At 48.4% G+C, this 24,320-nt stretch overlaps 1 protein-coding gene across 2 annotated transcripts in view; it reads right to left on the bottom strand.

Annotated features, from left to right (window-relative positions):
* INTS15 (integrator complex subunit 15) overlaps positions 1 to 24,320 on the bottom strand; it is a 199,228-nt gene that overhangs the window by 12,907 nt on the left and 162,001 nt on the right. The window contains exon 8 of one of the 2 annotated variants that reach the window (XM_078663086.1): positions 6,739 to 9,517. The exons of the other annotated variant lie outside the window; for it this stretch is intronic. Within the exon in view, the coding sequence (XP_078519212.1) occupies positions 9,310 to 9,517 (208 nt within the window). The 3' untranslated portion in view covers positions 6,739 to 9,309. Of the gene's footprint in view, positions 1 to 6,738; positions 9,518 to 24,320 lie in introns of those variants that run through there. 2 annotated transcript variants of the gene reach the window in all.

The following is a 24,320-nucleotide window of genomic DNA, read 5'->3' as shown; positions in this document are numbered from 1 at the left end:
GCGGAAATGTCGAAATGTACTTGCATATCTGGACCGACATCAGGTCCAACTTGCTATGCTGCAGGAAACGCACCTGTCACCGCAGACACGTGCAACATTTGCCAGAAAATGGGCCGCTACTCGTGCTTTCTCATCTTATTCCACATATGCCAGAGGTGTTGCTATTCTGATCAGGCATACTGTGCCATTCCAGGTGATCGGTGAGATCCTTGATGGCGAGGGGCGCTACGTCTTAATATGGGGTCGCCTCGGACAAGACACCATTACTATCGTGGCCTGTTATGCCCCTAATGTAGATACACCGACCTTCACGATGCTCTGGGGTAAGATTGTGGATATAGGTTCCAAACATATTATCTGGGGCGGGGACTTTAACGTCGCCCTGGTAACTACTCAAGATAGGGCGGACGGGGCGGCACTATACAAGAATAGAACCAGGGATGCACTGCTGGGTATAATGGACGAAGGCAAACTGATAGATGCCTGGCGACATCTTCACCCCCGCAAAAAAGAAGGTACCCATTTTACATCGTTGACGGGTACTTGGGCACAAATCGATTACTTCCTCTTATCCAGAGGGCTGGGAGCTGGTCTAGTAAAGGCAAACATCTGCCCAGAACGTACTCAGACCATAGTCCAGTCCTGATACACCTACAGATACCTGGTTGGGATAATCCCAGACCGCATTGGCGAATGCAGCCTGCGGCCTAGTTAGATACTGTCTTCCGTACAGAGCTAGGGGAGGAAATAGCTGATTTCTTTCCTCGTAACAAAGGTACGGTAGACTCCGTAGAGACAATCTGGGAGGCATTCAAGGTAACGGTCAGGGGTCACTGCATTTCGAAGAGCTTTGGCGTTCTGCGCGATATACAGCGCACATTACGCACACTTGATAGTGATTTGAAGAGCCTGGAGGAGCAGATGGTGATGGGAGATTATGCACATGCGCATGCAGAATTCAGACAAAAATTGACGCAATATGAGGAAGAGGCAGCCAGAGAGGCTAAATTTAAGGGGAAACACTGAACGGCTAGGAAGTATGGGGAAGGTGATAGACCGGGTAAGGCTCTGGCGACTGACTCGTAATCCCCGCCTCAGTAGCACGATTCTAGAGATTGCTGACGATGAGGGGCGGGTCATCAGGGATGCTGAGGGGCTAATGGATGTCTTCACTGTACATTATCGTACACTATACACTACTGCAACGACAGCACTATGATCCTTTCCTCAGCGACGTAGCACTATGCTGGCTAAGCGACGTACATAGAACTTTGAGTGCCCCTTTCGAACTAGACGAGGTCAGGGATGCCATAATGTCACTGAAGAATGGTAAGGCCCCCGGTCTCGATGGGATCCCTGCTGAGTTTCACAAAACCTATATCGATATCATGGCCCCCGTTCTTATAGAGGTCTTTGAAGAAGCTCTTGCCGACGGGATCCTGCCCCGCTCAATGCGGGAAGTCATGATCACATCCCTTTAAAACACGGAAAAGACCCTCGTGTCTGCAACTCCTACCGCCCACTGTCACTGTTGAACTGCGACGTGAAAGTATTGGCCAAGATCCTAGCTACCAGGCTGTCCCTTTTAATGACGAAAATAATATTGCCCGACCAGTCGGGATTTGTCCCCGGTAGATCCACATCCCACAACCTTCGTACTCTATTCTCCTTGATCCGGACAGTACATCCCGAGCTCCCCGTGGCTGCGATACTTCTAGACGCCACTAAGGCCTTTGACTCAGTCGAATGGAACTATCTGTTTACCGTCTTGGTGCGTATGGGATTTCCCAAATTATTTATCTCCTGGGTCCAGTTGCTGTACACACAGCCATCTGCGAAAGTGCTACTTAATGGCCGCCTATCGCCCTCGTTAGCCCTCACACGAGGCACCAGACAGGGATGCCCACTATCCCCACTCCTCTTTGCGATAGCGGTGGAGCCGCTTGCCTAGCGATTGCGCCAATTGCATCCGGAGGGGGCATTTCGCTGTTTTCAGCGTCAGATCGCTGTGTCACTATACGCAGATGATATGACGTTATTCGTTACAGACCCTATGCACAAGTTAAATCCCTTGCTACGTGAATTCGTGATCTTTGGCAGATTATCGGGGGTGCAGATTAACTGGGCAAAATCGCAATTTTACCCCCTCACTGATGCGGTCACTGACTTTCCCTTAGATTTCCCGTTGGAGTGGTGTCGCTCAGACATTCGCTATCTAGGAATCCACATCTCTAAAGATAAGGACGAGACGCTGAGACTCAACTATGGAGTGGCTGTCACTAAGCTCACCGCCACTGTCCATCGTTGGCTCTCCCTCCCCCTGTCCATGGCAGGCAGAGCCTCACTTATCAAGATAGTACTACCCCGCTTTTTATATCTGTTCCTGAATATTTCTTACTATCCGGGCGCTTTCTTCATTAAGACATTGAGGACTGAATTGTGCAGATTGTTCTGGGGAGGTAAGCAGCCGCGACTTCGGTGGTCGGTTTTGACACAGCCATACGACAAAGGCGGTTTTGACATTCCCGATTTCGAAGCCTACTATGCCTGTGCCCAAGCGCATTATGCGTACCATTGGATGATCCCTACGCCCTTCATGCCTCAGCTGGCAGCAGAGGACTGGGTTGCAAATCCTCTTCCACTGAGTGGTCTCATACACTGTCCATTGACGGCTATAGAAACGCCATTCACGACGGTTACGTGTACTATTGATGCCTGGAGACGCATCGCTAAGATGCTAGGTTGCGCCTTGTTATATTCTGCTCGGATGCCGTTGACATACCACCCTAAACTAGCACTCCTTCGGGAAAAAGGTTTTCAACTGCTGTGCCAGCGCCTATAGGTATCTACTTGGGGCGACCTATTCTCTGATGGCCAATTCAATAGCAGGGAATCGTTTTTTAAAACTCATAGTCCCACCCCGCTTGACGTTTTTTTATTATATACGACTGCGACAAGGGATGAGGGAGATCTTGCCTGACTTTCCCCGTGAACGAGAGGTTCTGACTCCCCTACACTTTATGCTCTGTTCACAGGATGGTTCACACCTGGTGGCGGGTATGTACAAGCGGGTTCGGTTGTCCAGGTTGAGTGTTGTGTCCTCTGCCCGATCTCACTGGGCTACCGACCTAATGATGGAGATTACTAATGAACAGTGGTTCTACTGCTGTGATATCACGGCCAGGATCTCTGCTAGCTGCAGGCTCAAAATGATTCACTACAAATTCTTGCAGAGATTATACTATACTCCGGTCAAGAAGTATAGATTTCATTTAACTAATGATGATAGATGTGAGCGTTGCCGTGCAGAGCGTGCTGGCTTCCTTCATCTAGCCTGGGAGTGCCCTGCAATACAGGAATATTGGCAACAGGTACGAGATGCCCTGGAGACCATGGTTGAGGAGTCCATAAACCTTGACCCCCTATTAATGCTCCTAGGATACACACTACCCATCCCAAAAACGTGTAGGAAATTCCTAGATATCGCCATACTCCTGGCAAAACGACGAGTGGCATGTCGTTGGGGTCGTGGCAGGGCCCCGAAATTTAAAGACTGGCTGGCAGATGTGATTTACTGTCAGGAGCAATCTGCAGTCTTTGCCGAGACACTGCCGATACCCAGTAGGCCTAGAGACATCTAGGGAGCATTGACCACATACTTGCTTTCTCGAGGTAGCGCAGATGACGACAGAACTCTAAGAGAGATACAAAATGCTGATGAAGAGAATGTTGTATTATAAACTTGTATGCCTACAATAGAGATTGCTCTAGTACAGTGAATAGAGGTGTTAACTTCCTTACGGGGATAATCCCATGACGTTGTCCTACCTTTGTCAACACTATGTATGCTATATGTGTGATTGTACTGGCGCCCTATGAATAGAATGCACTACTATAGCTGCGAAATTTTGAATTGTTTAAAGCTGTTGCCCATGTACCGGGCCCCTGTGGAATACTAAGTGCTAGTTCTGTCACCTGCCTAGATACACGTCGATCCAATTTCACGCTATGCTATGTGTACGATGTGAGATGAAAATGTCACTGTGATGCCTCCTTTTGTTTGTTTTCTTGTTCTGAAAATGTCTAAAAATATATATATATTTTTTTTTTTTTTAAAGTGGCGCCAGGATGGGTACACGCGTGGCGTAGGAAAGAAGAGTGCTTGCTGGCTTTGTTTTCAAAGGGGCCTATTGGAAATATATCCGGCACTACATTAACAAGCCAGTTAAGATTGTATCACAGTTACAAGCTGCATTTGTGTTGATTTTAGGCACAAAGCTGTAAAGTACTATAACTCGCAGGATGTTAAACCGCCAACCGATCCAAGACCCTGCCTCTCAAGAATGAAAGTCGGTCGCAGTAGCAGTAAAAGGCGCATTTGCTGTTTCTTATTGTGATTTTCCCTTTCATATTAAGTTAAGAAAAACTTCACAAAAGTAAACCTTGGTAAGTTAGCATTTTGAATAATTAAAGTGCTATTTGTTTTTAATTTTTTAAAAGGGATAAGCACAATGCAGCTCAGTTCCAAAGTACCCAAAAATATAAAACTATTTTATAATTACACAAAACCAAAAACCTTACATAAGCATTTCAAAGAACAGACTCCAATTCTAGGGAATTTAAATTGTACCTAAGCGTGTTGCAAATATAATGGTGGCTTTGCTTGTAATTGCACTTACAACTTGAGCGATGGAATCAGTATATCAAGAGCACATTAACTGTCCAATTGCATAAAGAGTAAATAGTGTTTTCTGGAAAAAAACACAAAACTATTTAAAACAAATAAAACACATTTTAACTAAATGTGTTAACATTAGAACTATCTGGATGTGTTTTCCGGAAGCATTCAAAAATTCATCTAGTGCGGGTTGTGGATTTTGGAATTGGGATATGGTGCTTAAATCCGGTCTGCTTTGCGGCGGCTGTGAAGTGGGTGCTGCACTGCGTAGAAAGTGTTCAGAATTTAAACCAAATAAGCATTGTTTTCAATGAAAGACAATAGGCGTGGAGCGTGTGCCGCGCTTAATCACAACTTTGGAGTGATGGAGTCGGTATGAAGAGAGATCTGTGGCTGAGCTTTAGAACGTATGCAGTCCATTTTGAAAGCGTTAAAAATTGGTGTTTACTGCAACAAACAAAAAAAGCAAAACAGTTGTTTGTTTAAAATAAATATGTAAATCTTTCTTTCAACCGCAACTCCACCTCTGTACTGCGTTTGTGCTTGTAAAGCCCCAAAACGTGTAAAATACTTAAAATGAGCATGCCGCATGAATAAGAACAGGGTAAAACGTCCCTTTAGTTTACAATGCACACCTTCAAATACAAACATCAAAGAATTTCGTATTCCAAAAAGTAAGGTGCATGTCTGCCCAAAGTGGCTGCTATGATGAAAAAGCAAAAGCGTAAACAGAGCGTTGTGTGTAACCTGACCCACGAGGAATGTAGCTGCCACCTTGCGCGCCACTGCTCGCTCCTGAGAGCAAAACGCAGTAGTAGTGAACAATACAAATGAGGTGGGACATGCACCCTCCTTGAGCTATTTGCGTGCTTTCATAATTGAAAGATACATGCATAAGCCAACCCTATGTGTGGGAGGAGTCAGACCCACACGGAGTAGTTTAGAGTACTTACAAGAAGCCTCGTAGAGCAGCGCATGCACGCCGCACTAGCCTCGACCTAAAAAACTATTAATTCTGTATCGCAATGGCGTTTGTATCCTGAATGAGAAACAATTTTAGTTCAGCAGCTTCACATGGACAGTAAAACCATAGAATCATAATTGGTGCCGCCAGGTTGAATCTTCATGTGGTTACATTGAATTAAATCTTGGGGGTCAGGTAGACGGTCTTGATGAGATCTGTGGATCTCCAGAATGTGTATTTTCATATACCAGTCAAGAAAAAGCATAAGCTGTTTTGGAGGCTTGTAATCCAAATGATCACTAGGCATAACAATATATACTGTTTGGCCCAAGCTCTTTGCAAAGATTTTCTAACATTGCTGCAACATGCTTAACATGAGTGGGAGATAAGTTGGAGAACTTTTGTGACCAAACTTACGGCCTTCCCACAAAACACGCTGTTTGATTGGTAAACAAACTTCGATCCCTTAGTCTGCTTGCACATTGCAGTGTGGGAGAAGTCTTTGGGATCAATCATGGACACTCTTTTGTGCGTTTCCCTAGTTTATAAAACTATAACGAAATTTTGTCAGCCTATTGTGAGGAAAATCTGATCTCCTTTGCACAAGCCAAACACTTCTTCAGTTAAAAGTCTTGCATTGTAAGACTACAGCATCTACGTTGCTTGCAAAAATCTTCTCGTTATATGAAAACTTAGGGCGGTGGAAGGAAATTGGCACGCCCAATGTGCAGATTGAAGTACTCCATGAACTTGGTTGTCACTCAGAATCCTACCTATGGGCTGAACAATATATGTGCACGTTTCAAAAGTCATGAACCCGAGAGGGGGAAATTTGTGAATTTTGTGCTCTTTCTTGAAACAGTATTTTTGGATACTTTCTGGAAAAGGGCATCTATTGTGAACTCAGATGATACTTAAGAGCCTGGTGTTTTAGGCGAAGCAACTAAACCCCTGCACAACCATACCGTTTCCAAATTTCAAGACCAATAGAGTAATACACTAGTGATCTACAGCTATATGGAACTTGAATCTTGGCTCTAAAATGGCTCACAACGTTTGCAACCAAACACTCTTTAGGAAAATTAAAACTGCGCAATTGTCCAAAAATATTTATTAAAATTTACAGATGTTAAATTTAACATTTTTTTAAACAAATGTAAGACTTCGAAAGGTGGTATCCCTGAATTCATGGCAAGTGCATAGGGTATATTCTCCAGTTGGCCTAGGCACAATAACATGACAAATTTGGAGTACATAATCCCTCATTTTACGTTATGGTGGGGACAGTGACTTTAGACTCTGGTGCCTCTAATCTGACTTTTGCAAACTAAGAGGTTTAAGTGAATCCCCCTAAAACAAGTTTTCAACTGTGGCAGAAGATAATAGCTAACACTAAAGCCTTTTTGAATGCCATGATCGAAATGCCTTGAAAAATGCATGTAATGACAGAAGATGCTGTGATACTGGAAGTCTTCTGCTTCTTCAGTTAGCCAGAATCCTTAGGCTGCCTGCCTTCATAATCTGTACTTTTCAAACCTCTATCAAATATGGGCACCAATTAGGACAGTTTGTAACTTCTAGGTGATGTACTGCTTTATATGCTGCACTTCAGTTGGTATATTCCATGTTAAAATGAATTGTTCATTGGTGTTTTTAACTGCTTGTCCACCCATGACAGGATCAGGTGAAATAGTAGATTTGCAGTGTGAGATGGGAATGAGCAGGGGGTCACTTGAACAATTAACCGTGTAATAACCGGTCTGTAAGGCCATTATATGCCTTGCACACAACAGTCTTGTTGTTTATACTCGCCATCTATTCAAAGACTTAATTAATCTCAGAGTACTTTTTTCCGCCAAAGCTGCAGGTACAACAGTTGAGCAGTAGTAAATTGATTAACCCAGACATCTGCTGAACGAGGACTCATTTCCGGCTTAATATGTGGCAGTCCCAAACCCATTTATTTTTATAATGTCAAATAATGCAACAGATTTCTCCAAAGAGAAAAAGCACCAAGGTTGCCATTTCAGGTCATGTGTTTATATTTCAAAGAGTTTGGGATGGGGGACGCCAGCGTATGCAGAGCCAGAGTCCCAGTTGTGGAAGCAATATCCACATGGCCTTAACCCAGACTGTATTCCAAGCCTGCAAATACCAGCTTCAATCTCCAACCAGGAGAAAGAGAGGCGTTTACGGATTTAAAACAGTATAAACGTTAATAATTACGAATAAAGCCTGTTTCTTTTAACAAACCCTTTGTGTGCCAGTAGTTGCGAGTGTAAAAGGTCCCTTGGAGTAGAATGTAGCCCTTCCTTGTAATCCTGCCGTCATTCCCGGTCAAGCGATTCACAAAATTACCAAATTAGTAAAGCACAAGGAAAAAGCCACACACTTGTCAAGAAATAGAAAAGGCCCCTTTCCACAGCAAACTCAACATTTATCACAATGACAGCAACAAATGCAGAGTTTAAGAAGTGTAACGGCTAAAAAAGAAAATACTGTTCTGCCATAATATGCGGGTTGTGACAAGTGCAACGATACTGCTGCTCATTCGGTTATTGCTCCGTCTACTCAATCACACTGCCCCTCACTTCAGCAGCACGTCAGGCAGAAAACGATCTTGACCAGCTATGCCGAAAGGACTGTGCCAATAGGTCTCTAGAAAATCTGCAACAGAATAAAAAGAATGCTGGCAACAATTTAAAAGATTCTCGTTTTCTACAGAATCCAACCAAAGCCTCGTAAATGACACTAAAGGCCACCAAGTAACTAGTTTAATCGAAGGCAACTCATGGGTGGACGATGGGAGTATGGCACATTGAGAGGGACTGATGCTTCTGTGCCCCCCACCCCTCCCACAGTCTTAACTATCCAGAAGTTTATTAATTACATACAACCATTGTAACCCTGAACTGCAAAATAGATTTCTATACAATACATACAAACAGTATAAATATTGTCAAAAGTGATGCCGCCTTTAGAAGGGTCAAAATATTTGGTCTTAAGGTAACACTATCAAGGAACCCTGCAAACATATGGGGATAAAAGAAAATGGCACAGTTCTCCCAGTTTCTGCATTTTCAAATCCGCCGATTGCAAACCGGGTCTTTGCAAACAGATCTTGTTTACCTCACCATGACGTAATCCCTTAACTCACACCACAGAATAAGCAGCTTTCACCGATTTGCCAAAATCATTCCACTTCAGAACTTCAAAGTAAGCCACCCTTGCAGAGAGTTCTGTGACCGCATCGCTCCATTCTTCGCCCTTGGCTGGAAAGCTTGGCCACTACTCCTGCTTGCAGATTTCTAGTGTACACACAAGAATGATGACTTATGGCAGAATGAGCAATAAGTGGGTACTTTCAAAGGAACAGAAGTGGCATGACAAAATTACGTCTTTTTTTTCTCAACATTCCAGCCACTCCAGGTAACCTGTAGCAACACACCTGGTCTTTTGCCCTTCTTCTTCAACTCGCTGATAGGTAAAATGCCTTGAAATATGCATAGTAGTTACAGACCTCTTAAGCGAATGTGCGAGCCCCGGGTGAGCAATCTATTCCAGAAACAATCTTGCTATCATGACAAATGGAGCAGAAATCGAGCCAATGCCTAGATTCCTTCCAGGAGAGAAGAAACGTGGTGTTCTTTGCGATGCCAGATACCAGTTAGTGAAGAGGCCGATAGGGAAACGTCATGCCAGGTATGAACGACTGAACAGAGGGGAGTGTAGGGTGAGCTGGCCGTGCCCCATGTGCTGGGTATCCTAGAGGAGGTGTGTGGATGTGAGGATAGAATCCTGGCGGCAGGCTCGTGTGGGCAGGCTGCTGCTGTTGTTGAGGCTGAACCGGGCCAGAAATCACCAGCTGCAGCAGACTGTAGCATAAAGAGAAAGAACACAATACAGTTGCCTGTGTTAAAATTCATAAACAATCTTCTTCAAAGAAAAAAACAACCCCCCCCCCAAAAAAAAGAAAACGCGGAGGGAAGAAAACAAGTTACTTACCTGTAACTTTGGTTCCCCAGTATTGGTAACTTTCATAGATTCCCATGCTTTGTATCATTCCCCGTCGTCGGAATGGGAGCCTCGGTAGTATAAAAACCATAGAAACAAAAGAGAAACCTAGGCCTCATCTCATTTTGTATCCTATCACCCTCTTTTTGTAAAAAGAGACCAAACTTTTGCCAGGACCAATCAGAGCAGCCTCCCCCTCTAGAACCTTCCTGAGAGAGCTCAGAGCCTCAGATTTTCGTAGCCGTTGTGCAAACCGCCACTAACTCTGTAAAAAGACCGAGCTTTCCCAAGGGAGGCGGGCTAGCGCATGGGAATCTATGAAAGTTACCAATACTGGGGAACCAAAGTTACAGGTAAGTAACTTGTTTTCTTGCCCCAGTATTGGAACTTTCATAGATTCCCATGCTTTGTATCAGAATAGCTAGCAGTAAAGTACCAAGAACACATTTTGTAAATACATGGCATCACCTAACCATATAAGCAATACACATAGCATAGGAAAACAAACAAAATGTGCTCACCCGGATGGAGGGATCGTAGGGAAAGCTCACCTCTCAATGAAAAAGATTCCGCAGGACTGCTTGACCAACAGCCGCGTCGTCTCGACCTGCAGACTCCAGGCAGTAGTGTTTTGTGAAGGTATGAGTACTGCTCCACGTTGCTGCCCTGCATATGTCCTTAATGGCAACTCCCGAAAAGAGAGCCACAGATGATGCCATCGACCTTGTGGAATGTGCACGGACTCTTCCGTCCAGCGGCTTGCCTGCTTCCTGATGACAGAATTGAATCGCACTGGAGATCCAGCGGGAAATGCCACTCTTTGTCAAAGGCAATCCCTTTCGTGGTGCGCTGTAGGACACAAACAACTGCGTTGACTTCCGAAAGGGACGTGTGCGCTCCAAGTAAAACTTTAAGCATCGCTGAACGTCCAAAGAATGTAGTGTGCGTTCCGCAGGTGTAGAAGGGTGCGGAAAGAAAGATTTCAGAATCAAGGGTTCATTCAAGTGGAACTCAGAAGGCACCTTTGGTATGAATTTTGGATTTGTCCGGAGGACAAGACCGTCTCTTTTAAATTGCAGGAATGGATGCACTATGGAGAGTGCTTGAAGCTCACTCACTCGTCTAGCTGACGTTAAAGCCACAAGGAGGGCCAGTTTCCAAGATAGGAACTTTAAGTCTGCTTTGTGCACCGGCTCAAACGGAGCCTTCATGAGTTGCGCCAAGACAAGGTTGAGCTGCCACACTGGTGGAGGAGGACGGACTGGTGGATACATCCGAAATAATCCCTTCAAGAATTGCTTAACAACCCTAGAGGACCATAAGGAAGGACCTGAAGAACTGCGTCGATACCTTGATATGGCCGCCAGATGTACCTTGACCGATGAATGTGCCAAGCCAGATTTGGCCAGAGACAGTAAATATGGCAACAATTGATGCAGTTGGGAAGTGTAAGGATGGAGATCTTCCCGTTGACACCACAAGCAGAATCTCTTCCATTTCGCCATGTAAGTCTTATTGGTACTTGGTGCTCGGGCTTGAGCCAAGACCTCCCTGCATTCCTGAGATAGTGTCAGATGACTGAATTCTCTGTGTTCAGGAGCCACGCCGTCAAGTGGAGCGATCTCGGGTCCGGATGGTAAACCTGCCCCGGACTCCTGGACAAAAGGGACGGAATGGGTTTCAACTGAATTGGAGGATCCTGGGAGAGCCTCAGAAGCTCCGTGTACCAGAATTGTCTGGGCCATGCTGGAGCAATTAGAATCATTTTGCAGGGTTCTGCCTTCATTATCTTGAGAACTCGAGGAATGAGGGGAATTGGAGGAAAAGCGTAAAAGAATGCGCTGTACCAAGCCATCGAAAGAGCGTTCCCCAGGGACCCCTGATGGTGAACCTTGCTTGCGTAGAACCGGCATTTGGCGTTCTCCGGTGAAGCAAAGAGGTCGATGGCTGGCGTCCCCCAAACCGAGAACACCTTGTCTAGAATTGATTGATTCAACTCCCACTCGTGAGTCACTCCTGTCTGTCGACTCAAGGCATCCGCCGTGACATTGAGAGTTCCCGCCAGGTGCTCGGCTCTCAGAGTGATGTTGTTTAGAATTGCAAAATCCCAAATCCGTTGAGCTTCTGTGGACAGAGTCTGTGATTTGGTACCCCCTTGTTTGTTGACATAGTGCATGGCCGTCGTATTGTCCGTCCGGACCAGCACTGAATGGTTGTGAACTCTGGGCAGAAAAGCTTGCAAGGCCAACCGAATGGCCGTCAGTTCCAGGAAATTGATATGGCACTGGCGCTGTCCTGGACTCCAGTGGCCACTGACTTGAAGCTCTCGGAGAACTGCACCCCAGCCCTCCAGTGAAGCGTCTGTGGTCACCACCATGGGTGAAGGTGAACTCCTGAATGTCAGACCTTGGGCGATACTGCTCTTTAGAAGCCACCATTCGCTCGCCTTTCTCATCGCTGCTGTCACCACCACCTTGTCGTTGAACGACCCCTCTGCCTGGCGCCATTGCTTGTCCAGCTCCTCCTGCAGAGGACGCATTCGCAGCCTGCAATGTGGTACCAATGGTATGCAGGATGACATCGACCCGAGAAGGGATTTGTATTGGCGGACCGATAGGAATCGTTTGCGGCAGAGCAGTCGAGCAGAAACCATCAACTTTTGCTGTCGCTCCTCCGAGGGACGAGCAGTACATTGCGTGGTGTCCAACACGGATCCGAGGAATCTGGCCGTTCTGGAGGGCAGCAGGACTGACTTGCGTTCGTTCAACTGAAGACCCAGGCAACGGAACAAATGGATGCAAGTTGAAACCGCCTGAGAGGTTTCCTGGAAGGATGGTGCCTTGACGAGCCAGTCGTCCAAGTAAGGAAAAAACCTCTAGAGATCGTCGTCGAAGAAAAGCTGCCACCGGTGCCAACACCTTGGTGAACACTCTCGGTGCCGACCGAAGGCAGAACGGAAGCACTTTGAACTGGAAATGGCTCTTTCCCACTGTAAAGCGAAGGTATTGCCTGTGAGCTGGGTGTATCGGAATATGGAAATACGCGTCTTCTAAATCCAGCGACGCCAAGTAGTCGCCCGGATTCAAGAGAGGAAGAATTTCCTGGAGAGTGACCATCCTGAACGAGAGCTTTACGAGATAGGTGTTGAGCTCCCGAAGGTCTAGAATGGGACGCCAAGTTTCTGCAGTCTTCCGCACCAGGAAGAATCTCGAATAGAATCCCCGGCCCCTCTGAGAGAGAGGAACCGGTTCTATCGCTCCTTTGAGGAACAATTGATGGGCTTCTAGACGGAGTAATCCTAGATGTCCCGTGCGGCTGGCATCCGGAGCTCGTGTTGGAGGAAGGTTGTGGAACTCCAACGTATGGCCACTCTCTACGATCTTGAGGACCCACTGGTCCGATGTTATTGACTTCCAACTGTCCAGACAAAGGGATATCCTGCCCCCCACCGATGTGATTGGGAGGGGAGGAACAGTAGGTAGAGCCGGGAGGCCGCTATTGTCGTTTGGCGTTGTCACGACCTTGTCGATGTTGACGGCCCCGCGGAGGGTGGCGAGAGAAAGACGCCGATTGCCCCTGTCGCTGGTTTGAGTATTGGGGTTTATAGGACTGGGAAGACTGGGAGGAATATCTTTGCTGGTTTCCTCTGTAAGATGCAAATCCTCTACCTCGTGCGCCCCTAAAGGGGACCTTGCGATAGGTGAGTGACCCCAAGGACTTTGCCGTGTCCGTGTCTTTCTTTATATTCTGCAGGGTATCGTCCACATGTTTCCCGAACAGCATCTCCCCATCAAATGGGAGATCTAGGATTCTGTTCTGAACCTCTTGACGAAACCAGGTGGCCTTCAACCAGCCCTGGCGCCGTAGCACAGCGGAGCCTGCCAAGGCTCGAAACGCCGTGTAAGCAATGTCCATTGCACAATCAATCACTTCAGCAGAAGACTTCTGCCCTTCTGTAAGCACCTTCTTGGCTTCCTCCCTTGTGGGATCTGGTAATAGTTCCACGAAGGGTTCCATGTCGCACCACATCTGGCGGTCGTAACGGCCTAAGATGGCAAGAGCATTCGCCGCTCTAACTAGCAAGCTGGCCATGGAGGAGAACCGTTTTCCAACGTTATCTAGACGTCTGCCGTCCTTGTCCAGGGGTGTTGTCAACGGTGTGGACGGGTTCTTCGACTTGCTTTGGGCCGCCTGAGAGATGACTGAGTCAGGCTTCGGCTGACCAAGAAGGCAAGCTGGACTGCCATCCGGAGCCCTATATTTCTTTTCCAGCCTGGGGAGCACTGGAATCACCGTGGCTGGACTCTGCATGATCTTCATGCCCTCCTCCCATACATGCTCAATGATGGGAATAGACTTGACAGACCTCCGGTATTGTTCTTTAAAGTCATAAAGAAAACATTCCGATTCCTCTCTTGAAATAGGTAAGCCAAACCTTTTCGCTGCCCGCTCCATGAGATGGTGAAAACCCCCGATATCCACCAGGGGGGGAGACGGACGTGTCACGACCCGAGGCGTCCGGATCTTGTGGTCCACTGTCCCCCTGATCCAAGTCTGGGTCCTGTAACGGATCAACTAAAGGATCCACCTGCATCACTTCTTCATCCGAAGAGGTATCTTGATGGACCGACTGAACTGGTAAGGGGTCTGGTGTACGGACCCGCCCCAAAGGTGCCACCGGCAGTGGTGAAGAGGACGCCACTGGAACAGTAATAGGCGGCTGCACCTGTGGCTGGATTTGGGGTGGAGGAAATGCAGACTGTCCAGGCATTTCCGACGGAAACCGTTGACGATAATCCTGAAGCATCATTTGCAAGTCCGAAATAAGCGAAGAGGGCATGGCCACCTTGCCCTGTCCCAAGACCGGTGTGCGTCGCTCATCCTGGACATATGGATGTAGCTGCTGACCACCTGCCTGCTCACAATTCTCTTCCGTGTCCGTCTCCTGCATCTTGACATGCAAGTCCGAAGGACTATAGGCAGGACCATAATTATCATAATCATCATCCCCCGCGTCCTCCTCGTCCGATTCATCATCCAGCAGCATATTCGGTGGATGTGAAGAAACTCGTCGCGGAGAAGTCATCTCCGGCGTAATTTTCATCTTCGGAATTGGAGAAACTAACTTTTGACCCGTCGACGGTCACGTCGACGGCGTCGTCGTCGCCAGAGCAGCCGTCGTCGACGGAGCCGTCACCGGAATCGTCGACGGTACCATCGTCTTCGTCGACCCAATCTTCGTCGTCGACCCCATCGTCGACGGTCTCGTAGACGAACTCGTCGTCATGATCATCATCGTTGACGTTGAAGTGGTGGTCGTCGTTGACGTAGTCCTCGTCGTCGACGCGGCCGTCGACAGTAGTTTGCTCGTCGTCGTCGTCGACGTGGAAGACGTCAGCGTCGTCGAACTCGGGACCTTGAACGTCGACGAAGTCGTCGTCGAAAAAGCCGCCGCCGACGATCCCGTCGACGGCGGAACAGAAACAGCGGGAACTTTGGCAGAAGTAACCGTCGTCGACGTACCTGGTGGTTTCGACGTCGACGGACGCTGTTTCCTGTCCTGTCCAGATCCTGAAGTGACAGCAGAGTGTTTGTCACTGGATTTACTCTTTTTGGACGGAGGAGAAGGGAGAACACCCTCCTTTTAGTCCTTTAAGGCTGTAACACCTCCAGCAGCCTGTCCCTGCCTCTCCTTTTCACTTCCGTGAGGAGATTGAAGGGGACCAGCCTTCTCAGACCTATCAGAGATCTTGTGAGAGGCTTGAAGAGGGGGCTCAGATGTATAAGCAGCCGGGGGAGACCTACCCCTCTTCCTTGATCTGTGAGAAGACGCAAAAGATGTGGAATCTTCCTCATCTGAAGAGATCACCTCCTTGCGAGTCTTCATTTTCTGTAGCCAGGTTAACAGTCAACCTTCCCTGTCACGAAGGGTCTTGTTGGAGAAGGTCCTGCAGATCTTGCACTCTGTGGCCTTGTGGTCTGGATATAAGCAATAAATACAATTCTCATGCTTATCTTCCACAAACAGGCGTTTTTTCCCACAAGAGGCACAGGCCCTGAACAAGGCCTTCTTCTCCTTATCAGACATCTCGATGTTGTGAAGAAAAATTGAAGAAATAACCAGAAAGTAGTTGAAACCTGAGCAGAGCTCAGTGGAGACTCCCTAGCACAACGTGCGGTAGAAAAATCTGAGGCTCTAAGCTCTCTCAGGAAGGTTCTAGAGGGTGAGGCTGCTCTGATTGGTCCTGGCAAAAGTTTGGTCTCTTTTTACAAAAAGAGGGTGATAGGATACAAAATGAGATGAGGCCTAGGCCTAGGTTTCTCTTTTGTTTCTATGGTTTTTATACTACCGAGGCTCCCATTCCGACGACGTGGAATGATACAAAGCATGGGAATCTATGAAAGTTCCAATACTGGGGCAAATAGCGAGCTTTACATGTTTGACTTATCAGGCATGAACGAAGCAGCATGTCTCCTAGCACCACAGCTGGCAAATCTGCAAATATGTATAGGTCTCAACCTGTGGTGCACCTACAAAACGACTCGGGGTCCTTTGTACTTTTCTCGCCACTAACAGCAGGTAAAACACAACAAAAAGATATGTCACAGAAAATATTTTTTAATTGGTAAAAGAATAGCAGTTTGAGGTTTTCACACAGCCTGGGCTCCCGCAAACCATTTCTTGTCTTCTCTCCTCCTGGCTTTTGCTCAATTCATCTGTTTTTTAAATTCCTGCTTCCGTTCATTCCGCTCTCTCGCCCCCCATCCCAACATCTTGCTATCCTGACAGCATTTCATTATTTTCGTCCGGTTTCAAACTCCATTCCTTGCAGCCCCTATCATCCCTTCCTGCTTCCATTCCTCTTTGCCATTTATGTCTCGCCCAATACGCTACAGTTTTCTGTCATTTTTGTCATACGTCCATCCTGGGGCCTTGGCATTTTGACTCTACTCCTTCCCATTTCAATACAGTCTCCCTCCTTTACTAATATGTATTGGCCTTCACCTGGCTTTCTGAACTAATCCTGTCCACTTATTTCTTCTCGCCCACCCCAATTATGGCTCCTTGTCAATTTTAATGGAATTCTTCGCCTTGAAATTAAAGCTAAATTATAGAAAGTCACTTGCTGAGGCAAAGTTCTCTTTAGGACTTTGTAAAGGGGTGCCGATTGTTCATTTTTTAAAATGTTTTCTTATAATGGCCTTGACAATCTGCTATCTCACTTTAGGTGCTCCAACTTTTATAAAGAGAAATAAAGGCACCAAGCATAACTCTGCTTAAAGTGCACCTCGATCTATAAAGGTAGCTATGGTTCCCTTTAATCAGACGATCATATGCCTGGTGTGGAGAGCAGTGCATAGTAGGTTAAGGCCTTACAAGCTTCGCTGATGAGGAGGCTGCCTAAAGGTCCTTTCTCTGTAAAGATATGATCAATTTCTATAACTCGTTTGGGACGGTCTGTATGTGTGTGTGTGTGTGTGTGTGTGTGTGCTTTACAAAAGTTAGATGTGTGTGCTTTACAAAAGTTAGACAAAAAAACTGTATAGGGATGATTGATGTAAACTGGCACAATAAGAGTAGGACAGCAAACAATTGCGCATCCTGCTGGCTGTGGTTTATCCATTTTACCATGGTAGCATGTGCATATTTGATGTATGGCCCCACTCCCACATACTGGTGTTACCTAGTGGATACAAGAGGGATCCCCATCTTTTCCTTTTTATCAGAGGAATAGGCTCCAATGAGCTCAGTGAAACCATTGGACTCCTTTCTTGTTTTGTTTACTCTCGCCTGACAACTGAGCTCTATGGCATGAGGAGTGTGGCTTGTATCACCAAAATGAACTTGATCTAACATGACTGGTCTGATCTCAGACTAACTACGTTGAAGTTAGCGGGCAGGGTCTTCTCACACGAATCTGTAGCCACTCAGGAGGTAACGTCTCTATTACATGTCAGGTCCTTAGGTTACATCAACAGCAGGTGGGTCCTGTCTAGGTTACATCCTCCCTTCCATCGTCCGTATCTCCGAGCTTTCACTCCACACACCAACATTTTATCATATAATTTACTCTCAGCATTCTATACACAAGTACAAACTATGAATGGGGACAGAGAAGATACTACACACCTTCCTTTCTTACCAACAACAAATGAAAGAACAGTCATTCACTTGCATATGAAGTACATCGCCGCTCAATCTCCAATGTGTCTAGCCTACACATTCACCCAAAAACAGTCAAACTCGCCAGTACCCATGAAGACTCACACAGACAGCAATCAGCAGTCAAGGAAACTCTGGAACTGTTCAAGACATGAGGCTCTCGCACACCTCATGTCAAACAATGAAACGAGAACTAGGTTGTGACTACCATTGCACAATGGTCCAAGATGTGCAAGTGTTGGGGCCTCATGTCACAGGTCACAACACCATATCTGTATACTCACAATGACACCATATAGCATCTATGCATGCAGGATGTACTCAAGCACATCCAGTGACGCACCAGCCACATCACTGAACCCTCAGCTTCCTTCGACTAAGGGATACAGGAGTATGCCCCAAGTGTACACATGCAAGGCAAATAACAAACAAAGAAAAACAGGAAAGTTTAACCATTCATCACCTCAGCTCAATATTCCCATGACCTGGCGAACATAAAACTGGTAATCACAACCGCACTCCTACACAATGTCCCCAGGCACCTCCATCACAATACTACATTATGCAGGTGACACAGACAACAATCTCTCACACCTCATCTTCTTCAAGTAATGCACACATCCTCGCAAGGAATGCACGATCCTCCACGCATGCCACCACTCCAACACACACAGTACCCAGTTGCAAGAGCTGGCCAGACCAACAAGACCAAGTGTCGGGCTAAGAAAAGCATCAGATCTGCCACTCACTTCAGAAACTGCACAAGCAAAGGTTATGACGTCTACCAAACACAATGAAGACAGCCTCCAGTAGATGCATATTGCTATGTTATGTCGAAAAAAATTAAAAGAGCAGTCCACAATACAACTATTGACACCAAACAGCGTCAGTAGGTAAATAAGTACTAACCAACAAATTACTGGAGCTACATCCAACACTACCATTCAAACAAAACACTGCCTGTCTCCATTAAAAACAAATTGAATACAAATCACTACAAGACAATCCCAAACATACTTGGCTTCCTGTACCACACTCCTGACAAATCTTCCCAGGTGAAACTTGTGGCTTTCACCCACAACGCCAGAGGATATTACACTTTCCCATATTTTCCCTCCCCAGGTTACTTCTCCATGCTTCCTCTCACGAAATGGAACTTCATGCACCCATCAGGTGCTCCCCCATGAAACTTCACACTACAGGATACCACACTTCCCCGAATTAACACACCATGAGTAAAAATGCTGCTATTCGAAAGACAGTACAAAAGGGGGTGGTGATGGACGGCAGAGTGAGCTAAAGAACGGTGATGGATCAAACCCAGATCTTTTGACTGGGTATGAGTGTTTGATTGGTTCAGATGCTCCGTCCATCACCACCCCCTTTTGTACCGCTTTTGGCCGCCATAAATGTGGCAGGGTATGCTCAGACGTGAGTCCCTTGCTCACTTTGCCACTGGATTCAAGCAAGCCGGGCTGAAGATGGCTGTAATGCCAGAAACCGGTCCTCGGAAGCTTGTTTCCGGTCCAGGGAAGGCATGGCTTGGCAGTTCGGGCTGGACTGTTCCAGTGAGGCACAGGGTCAGACTGATTTGCTTATAGCAATGTCTGAACTGGGGTGGCAGAGTGAGCTAAAGAACGGTGATGGATCAAACCCAGATCTTTTGACTGGGTGTGAGTGTTTGATTGGTTCAGATGCTCCGTCCATCACCACCCCCTTTTGTACCGCTATTCGAAAGACAGCATCTTAGATTAAGTAAGTTATCAACGGAGAGAGAATATGAACAAAGCACAGCTATGCAACACAAAGGCAATTTATTGCCCAAATGTACGATTAATACTGGACCTTTCGAGGCAGTATTTCAAACTTTATATGGATATCAAGGAGACTCTGTACACCCAAGTTAAAAATTTCGTTTCCCAAGGAAAGCACCTTTGTTGGTGCATATCCTCCTTCAGGGTAGTGATTAATCCTGGGCTTTAGTAAAATCCTTTAATATACGGACAACCAGAAGAAATGGAGGTCAACAGCTTAAAATGGGAAAAGCTGGCAACTAAATTCAAGGCTGAACCACACAAGGCCCAGCCGGCTTAATATCGGCTAGGGGTGGTGGCCTTAACGGTCCAAAACAGCCTTGGAGCATAGAGATCCTTGAAGTTCAAGAGGCCAAAGCAATCCGGTATATTACAGATCACAAACATCCCCACGAAACTGGGTACAGAGACTGAGCTAACCTTGGAAACCTAAATCCTCATCCTTCATTTGGGCGCAGCCCTTGCTTTGAAGGGGGAGGAGGGGGAGAGGCATCTGTTTTGGACAAAATGTATTTTTGTCTCCTTTTCACTGACAAAAAAGCATCAGGGTCTCAAACTCACCGAGTTGTCCACTTCGCAGCCTGAGATCCTCAAAGCACAGCAATCTATCAACTGTTTATCGTGCTCTACACCAGCATTTCACTGACAAAGATCTGTTTTAAAAACATTGTTGCAAGTGCTAAAGACCTATAAAAATAGCCAACCTCTTCGAAGTGGTTAACATTTGCCATCGAGTTCAATCTTATTTGGGAAGCTAGGAATTAGCATACAAAGGCTACATAATATTTAGTGTTGCATTGACGCCCTAGAAGGTACTAGTGTATGTTCATCATAGTTTCAAACGTTCTTTTTACTTTCCCTTTAATACAGCCCTATTCTTCTTTGAAATTACAGCAAAAACTGGACACTGATCATATTGTGTTATTTACTCTCATGCTTTATCTGAGTTTCGAAACCCTACAACTGCCAACAATAAGTTTAAACTACTGGAATTTTCTATAAATCAATCATTACATTTCTAAAGCGCGCTACATACCAGTGAGGTTCTCACGGCGCTGTGGGGGGGGGGGGGGGGGGGGGGGGGGGTGGGGGGTGGGGGGGCTACTGATCGAAGAGCCAGGTCTTGACGAGTCTTCTGAAGGCCAGCAGGTCCTGAGTCTGTCATAGGTTGGTTGGGAGAGTGTTCCAGGTCTTGGCGGCGAGGTAGGAGAAGGATCTTCCGCCGGCTGTGGTTTTCCGGATACGAGGGACTGTGGCGAGGGCGAGGTTGGCTGAGCGGAGGCTTCGGGTGGGGGTGTGGAAGCTGAGTCAGTTGTTGAGGTAGGTCCGGTGTTGTGTAGTGCTTTGTGTGCGTGGATGAGGAGCTTAAAGGTGATCCTCTTGTTGACGGGGAGCTAGTGAAGGCCTCTCAGGTGGGGTGTGATGTGGCTGCGGCGGGGAACGTCGAGGATCAGTTGAGCCGAGGCGTTCTGGATTGGTTGTAGTCGTCTCAGGAGTTTGTTTGTTGTTCTTGAGTAGAGGGCGTTCCCGTAGTAGAGTCGGCTGGTGACGAGGGCCTGGGTGACAGTTTTTCTAGTGTCGGTAGGGATCCATTTGAAGATTCTGCGGAGCATTCGAAGGGTGTTGAAGCAGGATGCGGAGACGGCGTGGACTTGCCTGGTCATGGAGAGGGTGGAGTCGAGGATGACCCCCAGGTTGCGTGCGTGGTCCGTGGGTTCCGGGGCTGTGCCTAGCGATGTGGGCCACCAGGAGTCGTCCCAGGCTGATGGGGCGGGTCCGAGAATGAGGACCTCCGTCTCGTCTGAGTTTAGCCTCAGTCTGCTGTCCTTCATCCAGTCGGCTACGGCCCGCATTCCTCTGTGGAGGTTGGCTTTGGCGGTGTGGGGGTCTTCGGTGAGGGATATGATCAGCTGGGTGTCGTCGGCGTAGGAGATGATGTTGAGGTTATGTTGTCGTGCGACATGGGCGAGAGGAGCCATGTAGATGTTGAACAGCGTCGGGCTGAAATAGGATCCCTGTGGGACGCCGCAGATGATCTCGGTGGTTTTTGAGCGAAAGGGTGGGAGGCGGACGCTCTGGGTTCTGCAAGAGAGGAAGGATGTGGTCCAGGCCAGGGCCTTCTCTTGAATGCCGGCGTCCTGGAGGCGTGCTGATAGGGTGCGGTGGCAGACTGTGTCAAAGGCTGCTGATCGGTCCAGGAGGATGAGGGCGGCTGTTTCTCCTTTGTCCATCAGGGTCCTGATGTCGTCAGTGGCGAAGATGAGGGCGGGCTCGGTGCTGTGGTTGCTGTGAAAACCGGATTGGGAGGGGTTTAGGATATTGTTGTCTTCAAGGTAGCGGGTTAGCTGATTGTTGACAGTCTTCTCTGTTACTTTTGCCGGGAACGGGAGCAGGGAGATGGGCCGGAAGTTCTTGAGGTCCGCCTTGGGCTTCTTCAGAAGGGCGTTGATCTCGGCATGCTTCCAGATTTCCGGGAAGGTGGCTGCCTCGAAGGAGCAGTTGATAATTTTCCAGAGGTGGGGGCGCGATGGTTGTGCTGGACTTGTTAAAGACGTGGTGAGGGCAGGGGTCCGATGGGGATCCGGAATGGATGGAGTTCATGGTTTTGATGGGATCTTTGTCGCTGATGCTGGACCAGGTGGTCAGGCGGCTGGTGTGGCTGGTAGTCGCAGGGGCGGTGGACTCGGTGGTGGGTGCGGGGGGGGGTCGGAGTTGAAGCTGTCGTGGATGTCGGTGATCTTGCGGTGAAAGAAGGTGGCCAGGGAGTCACACAGGTCTTGTGATGGTGGGATGTCGTTGGTGTTGAAGCTGGGGTTGGAGAGTTCTTTCATGATGCTGAAGAGCTCTTTGGTGTTGTGTGCGTTGTTGTCTAGGCGGTCCTGATGAGTTGGTGGTGTCTGCGGGTGGCGCTCTAGAGGGCTGTGTGGCTGTCGGGTGTTCGGTCGTGGAACCATTTCTTTTCCAGCTTCCGACAGGTGTGCTTGGAGATCCGGAGGTCTTCGGTGAACCAGGTGGCTTTTTTGTTGGTGTGGTTGGTTGTGGAGGTCTTGAGAGGGGCAAGGGTGTTGGCGCAGTCGTTGATCCACTATGTGAGGTTGGTTGCGGCGCTGTCTGGGTCGGTGGGTGGTCTCCGGGGGAGGGTGGTCGTCAGTTGGTCCTCGGTGACCTTGCCCCAGCAGCGGCGCGGCAGCTGTTGGGTGCGGTGGTGGGTTTCCTGAAGGTGAAGTGGACGCATCTGTGGTCGGTCCAGTGGGGTTCGGTGGTGTGGTTGAAGGAGACGTGGGGGCTTGCGGAGAAGACGGGGTCCAGTGCGTGTCAGACGGCGTGGGTGGGTGTCGTCACGAGCTGTTTGAGTCTGAGGTTGGTGAGTTTGTCGATCAGGGCGGTGGAGTTGGCGTCGTTGTTGTTCTCGAGGTGGAAGTTCATGTACTCGAGGAGGATGTAGTCCGTGGAGGCGAGGGCGTGGGTGCTGATGAGGTCGGCGATGGTGTCGCTGAACTGTGGTCGGGGTCCGGGAGGTCTGTAGATGAGTGTTCTTCTGAGGGTCGTGTTGGGGTCGGTGTAAATCTGGAAGTGCATGTGTTCGGCGGTGGTGAGGGTGTCGTCGGTGTTAGCTGAGATTCTGATGGGGTCTTTGTGGACGATCGCGATTCCACCTCCTACTCCGTTGTCGCGGTCTCTGCAGGAGATCTTGTAGCCCTGTGGGATGGCTATGGCATGTCTGGTGCAGAGGTGGCGTTCAGCCAGGTCTCCGTCAGGAAGGCGACGTCGGGGACGGTGGAGTCTAGGAGGTCCCAGAGTTCGATGGCGTGCTTGCGAGCGGAGCGGGTGTTGAGGAGAATGCAGCGGAGGTGGTTGGGTTCTTTGGCTGGTGTTTTGGTGGGCTGGATGCTGGTGTAACTGCAGTTGCGCCAGGTGAAGGGTCCTTGGGTGCGTTTCGGGGTTGCCCGGTAGCAGGGGTGGGTTCGTCCGGTGTTGAGTGCGCGGAGGGTGCTGGACTCGTAGTGCAGTCTGGCGTAGCGGGGGGCGCGGGGTCCAGGGGTTCTGGCGCTGGGCGCGGTCCAGGCGCGGACAGGCTTGCCTTTGGCGCACCCGCGGCGCGCGTCCGCTGCGCTTCCGGGCGGCGTCCTCCATAAATGGCGAAGTGGGAGGGAGGAGCAGCTGGGAGCGTGGTGGCCAATGGGCGAGAGAGGGAGAGAGTACAGAAGGAAAAGGGGCGGGGCCGCAGGGGAGCGGGGGGTACAGAAGCGGGAACAGTCACGGAGAACAGAAAATAGACAAAGTAAACTGGCAACAGAACAAAAAATAGACACAAACTGGCAGCATGCACTCAACAGGGCAAGGTGCAGGAGAAAAACACTGGGGCGATCAGCAACAAAACTCAGGAGCGCGGCAGCAGCGGTGTACTCGCGGCAGCAGCAGTGGGGGCAGGAGTCCTGGTCACCCATGTGGGGGAGGGGGAGCCGTGCGGTGTGTGGAGCGACCGGCCCTGCGAGCAGGGTCAAGGGTCACAGCTCACCACCCCGCGGCGTCCTCCTTAAAAGGCCATGTGGGAGGGAGGAGCAGCTGGGAGGCAGGAGCGGGGTGGCCAATGGGCGACAGAGGGAACGGGTACAGAAGGAAAAGGGGCAGGCCGCAGGGGAGCAGCGGCGGGGAGCGGGGGGTACAGAAGCAGGAACAGTCACG

Source organism: Lissotriton helveticus, chromosome 10 (assembly GCF_964261635.1).
Source record: "Lissotriton helveticus chromosome 10, aLisHel1.1, whole genome shotgun sequence".
NCBI classification, from domain to species: Eukaryota; Metazoa; Chordata; class Amphibia; order Caudata; family Salamandridae; genus Lissotriton; species Lissotriton helveticus.
The sequence above is the reverse complement of the archived record's forward strand: the minus strand, read 5'-3'. Positions and strand labels throughout refer to the sequence as shown.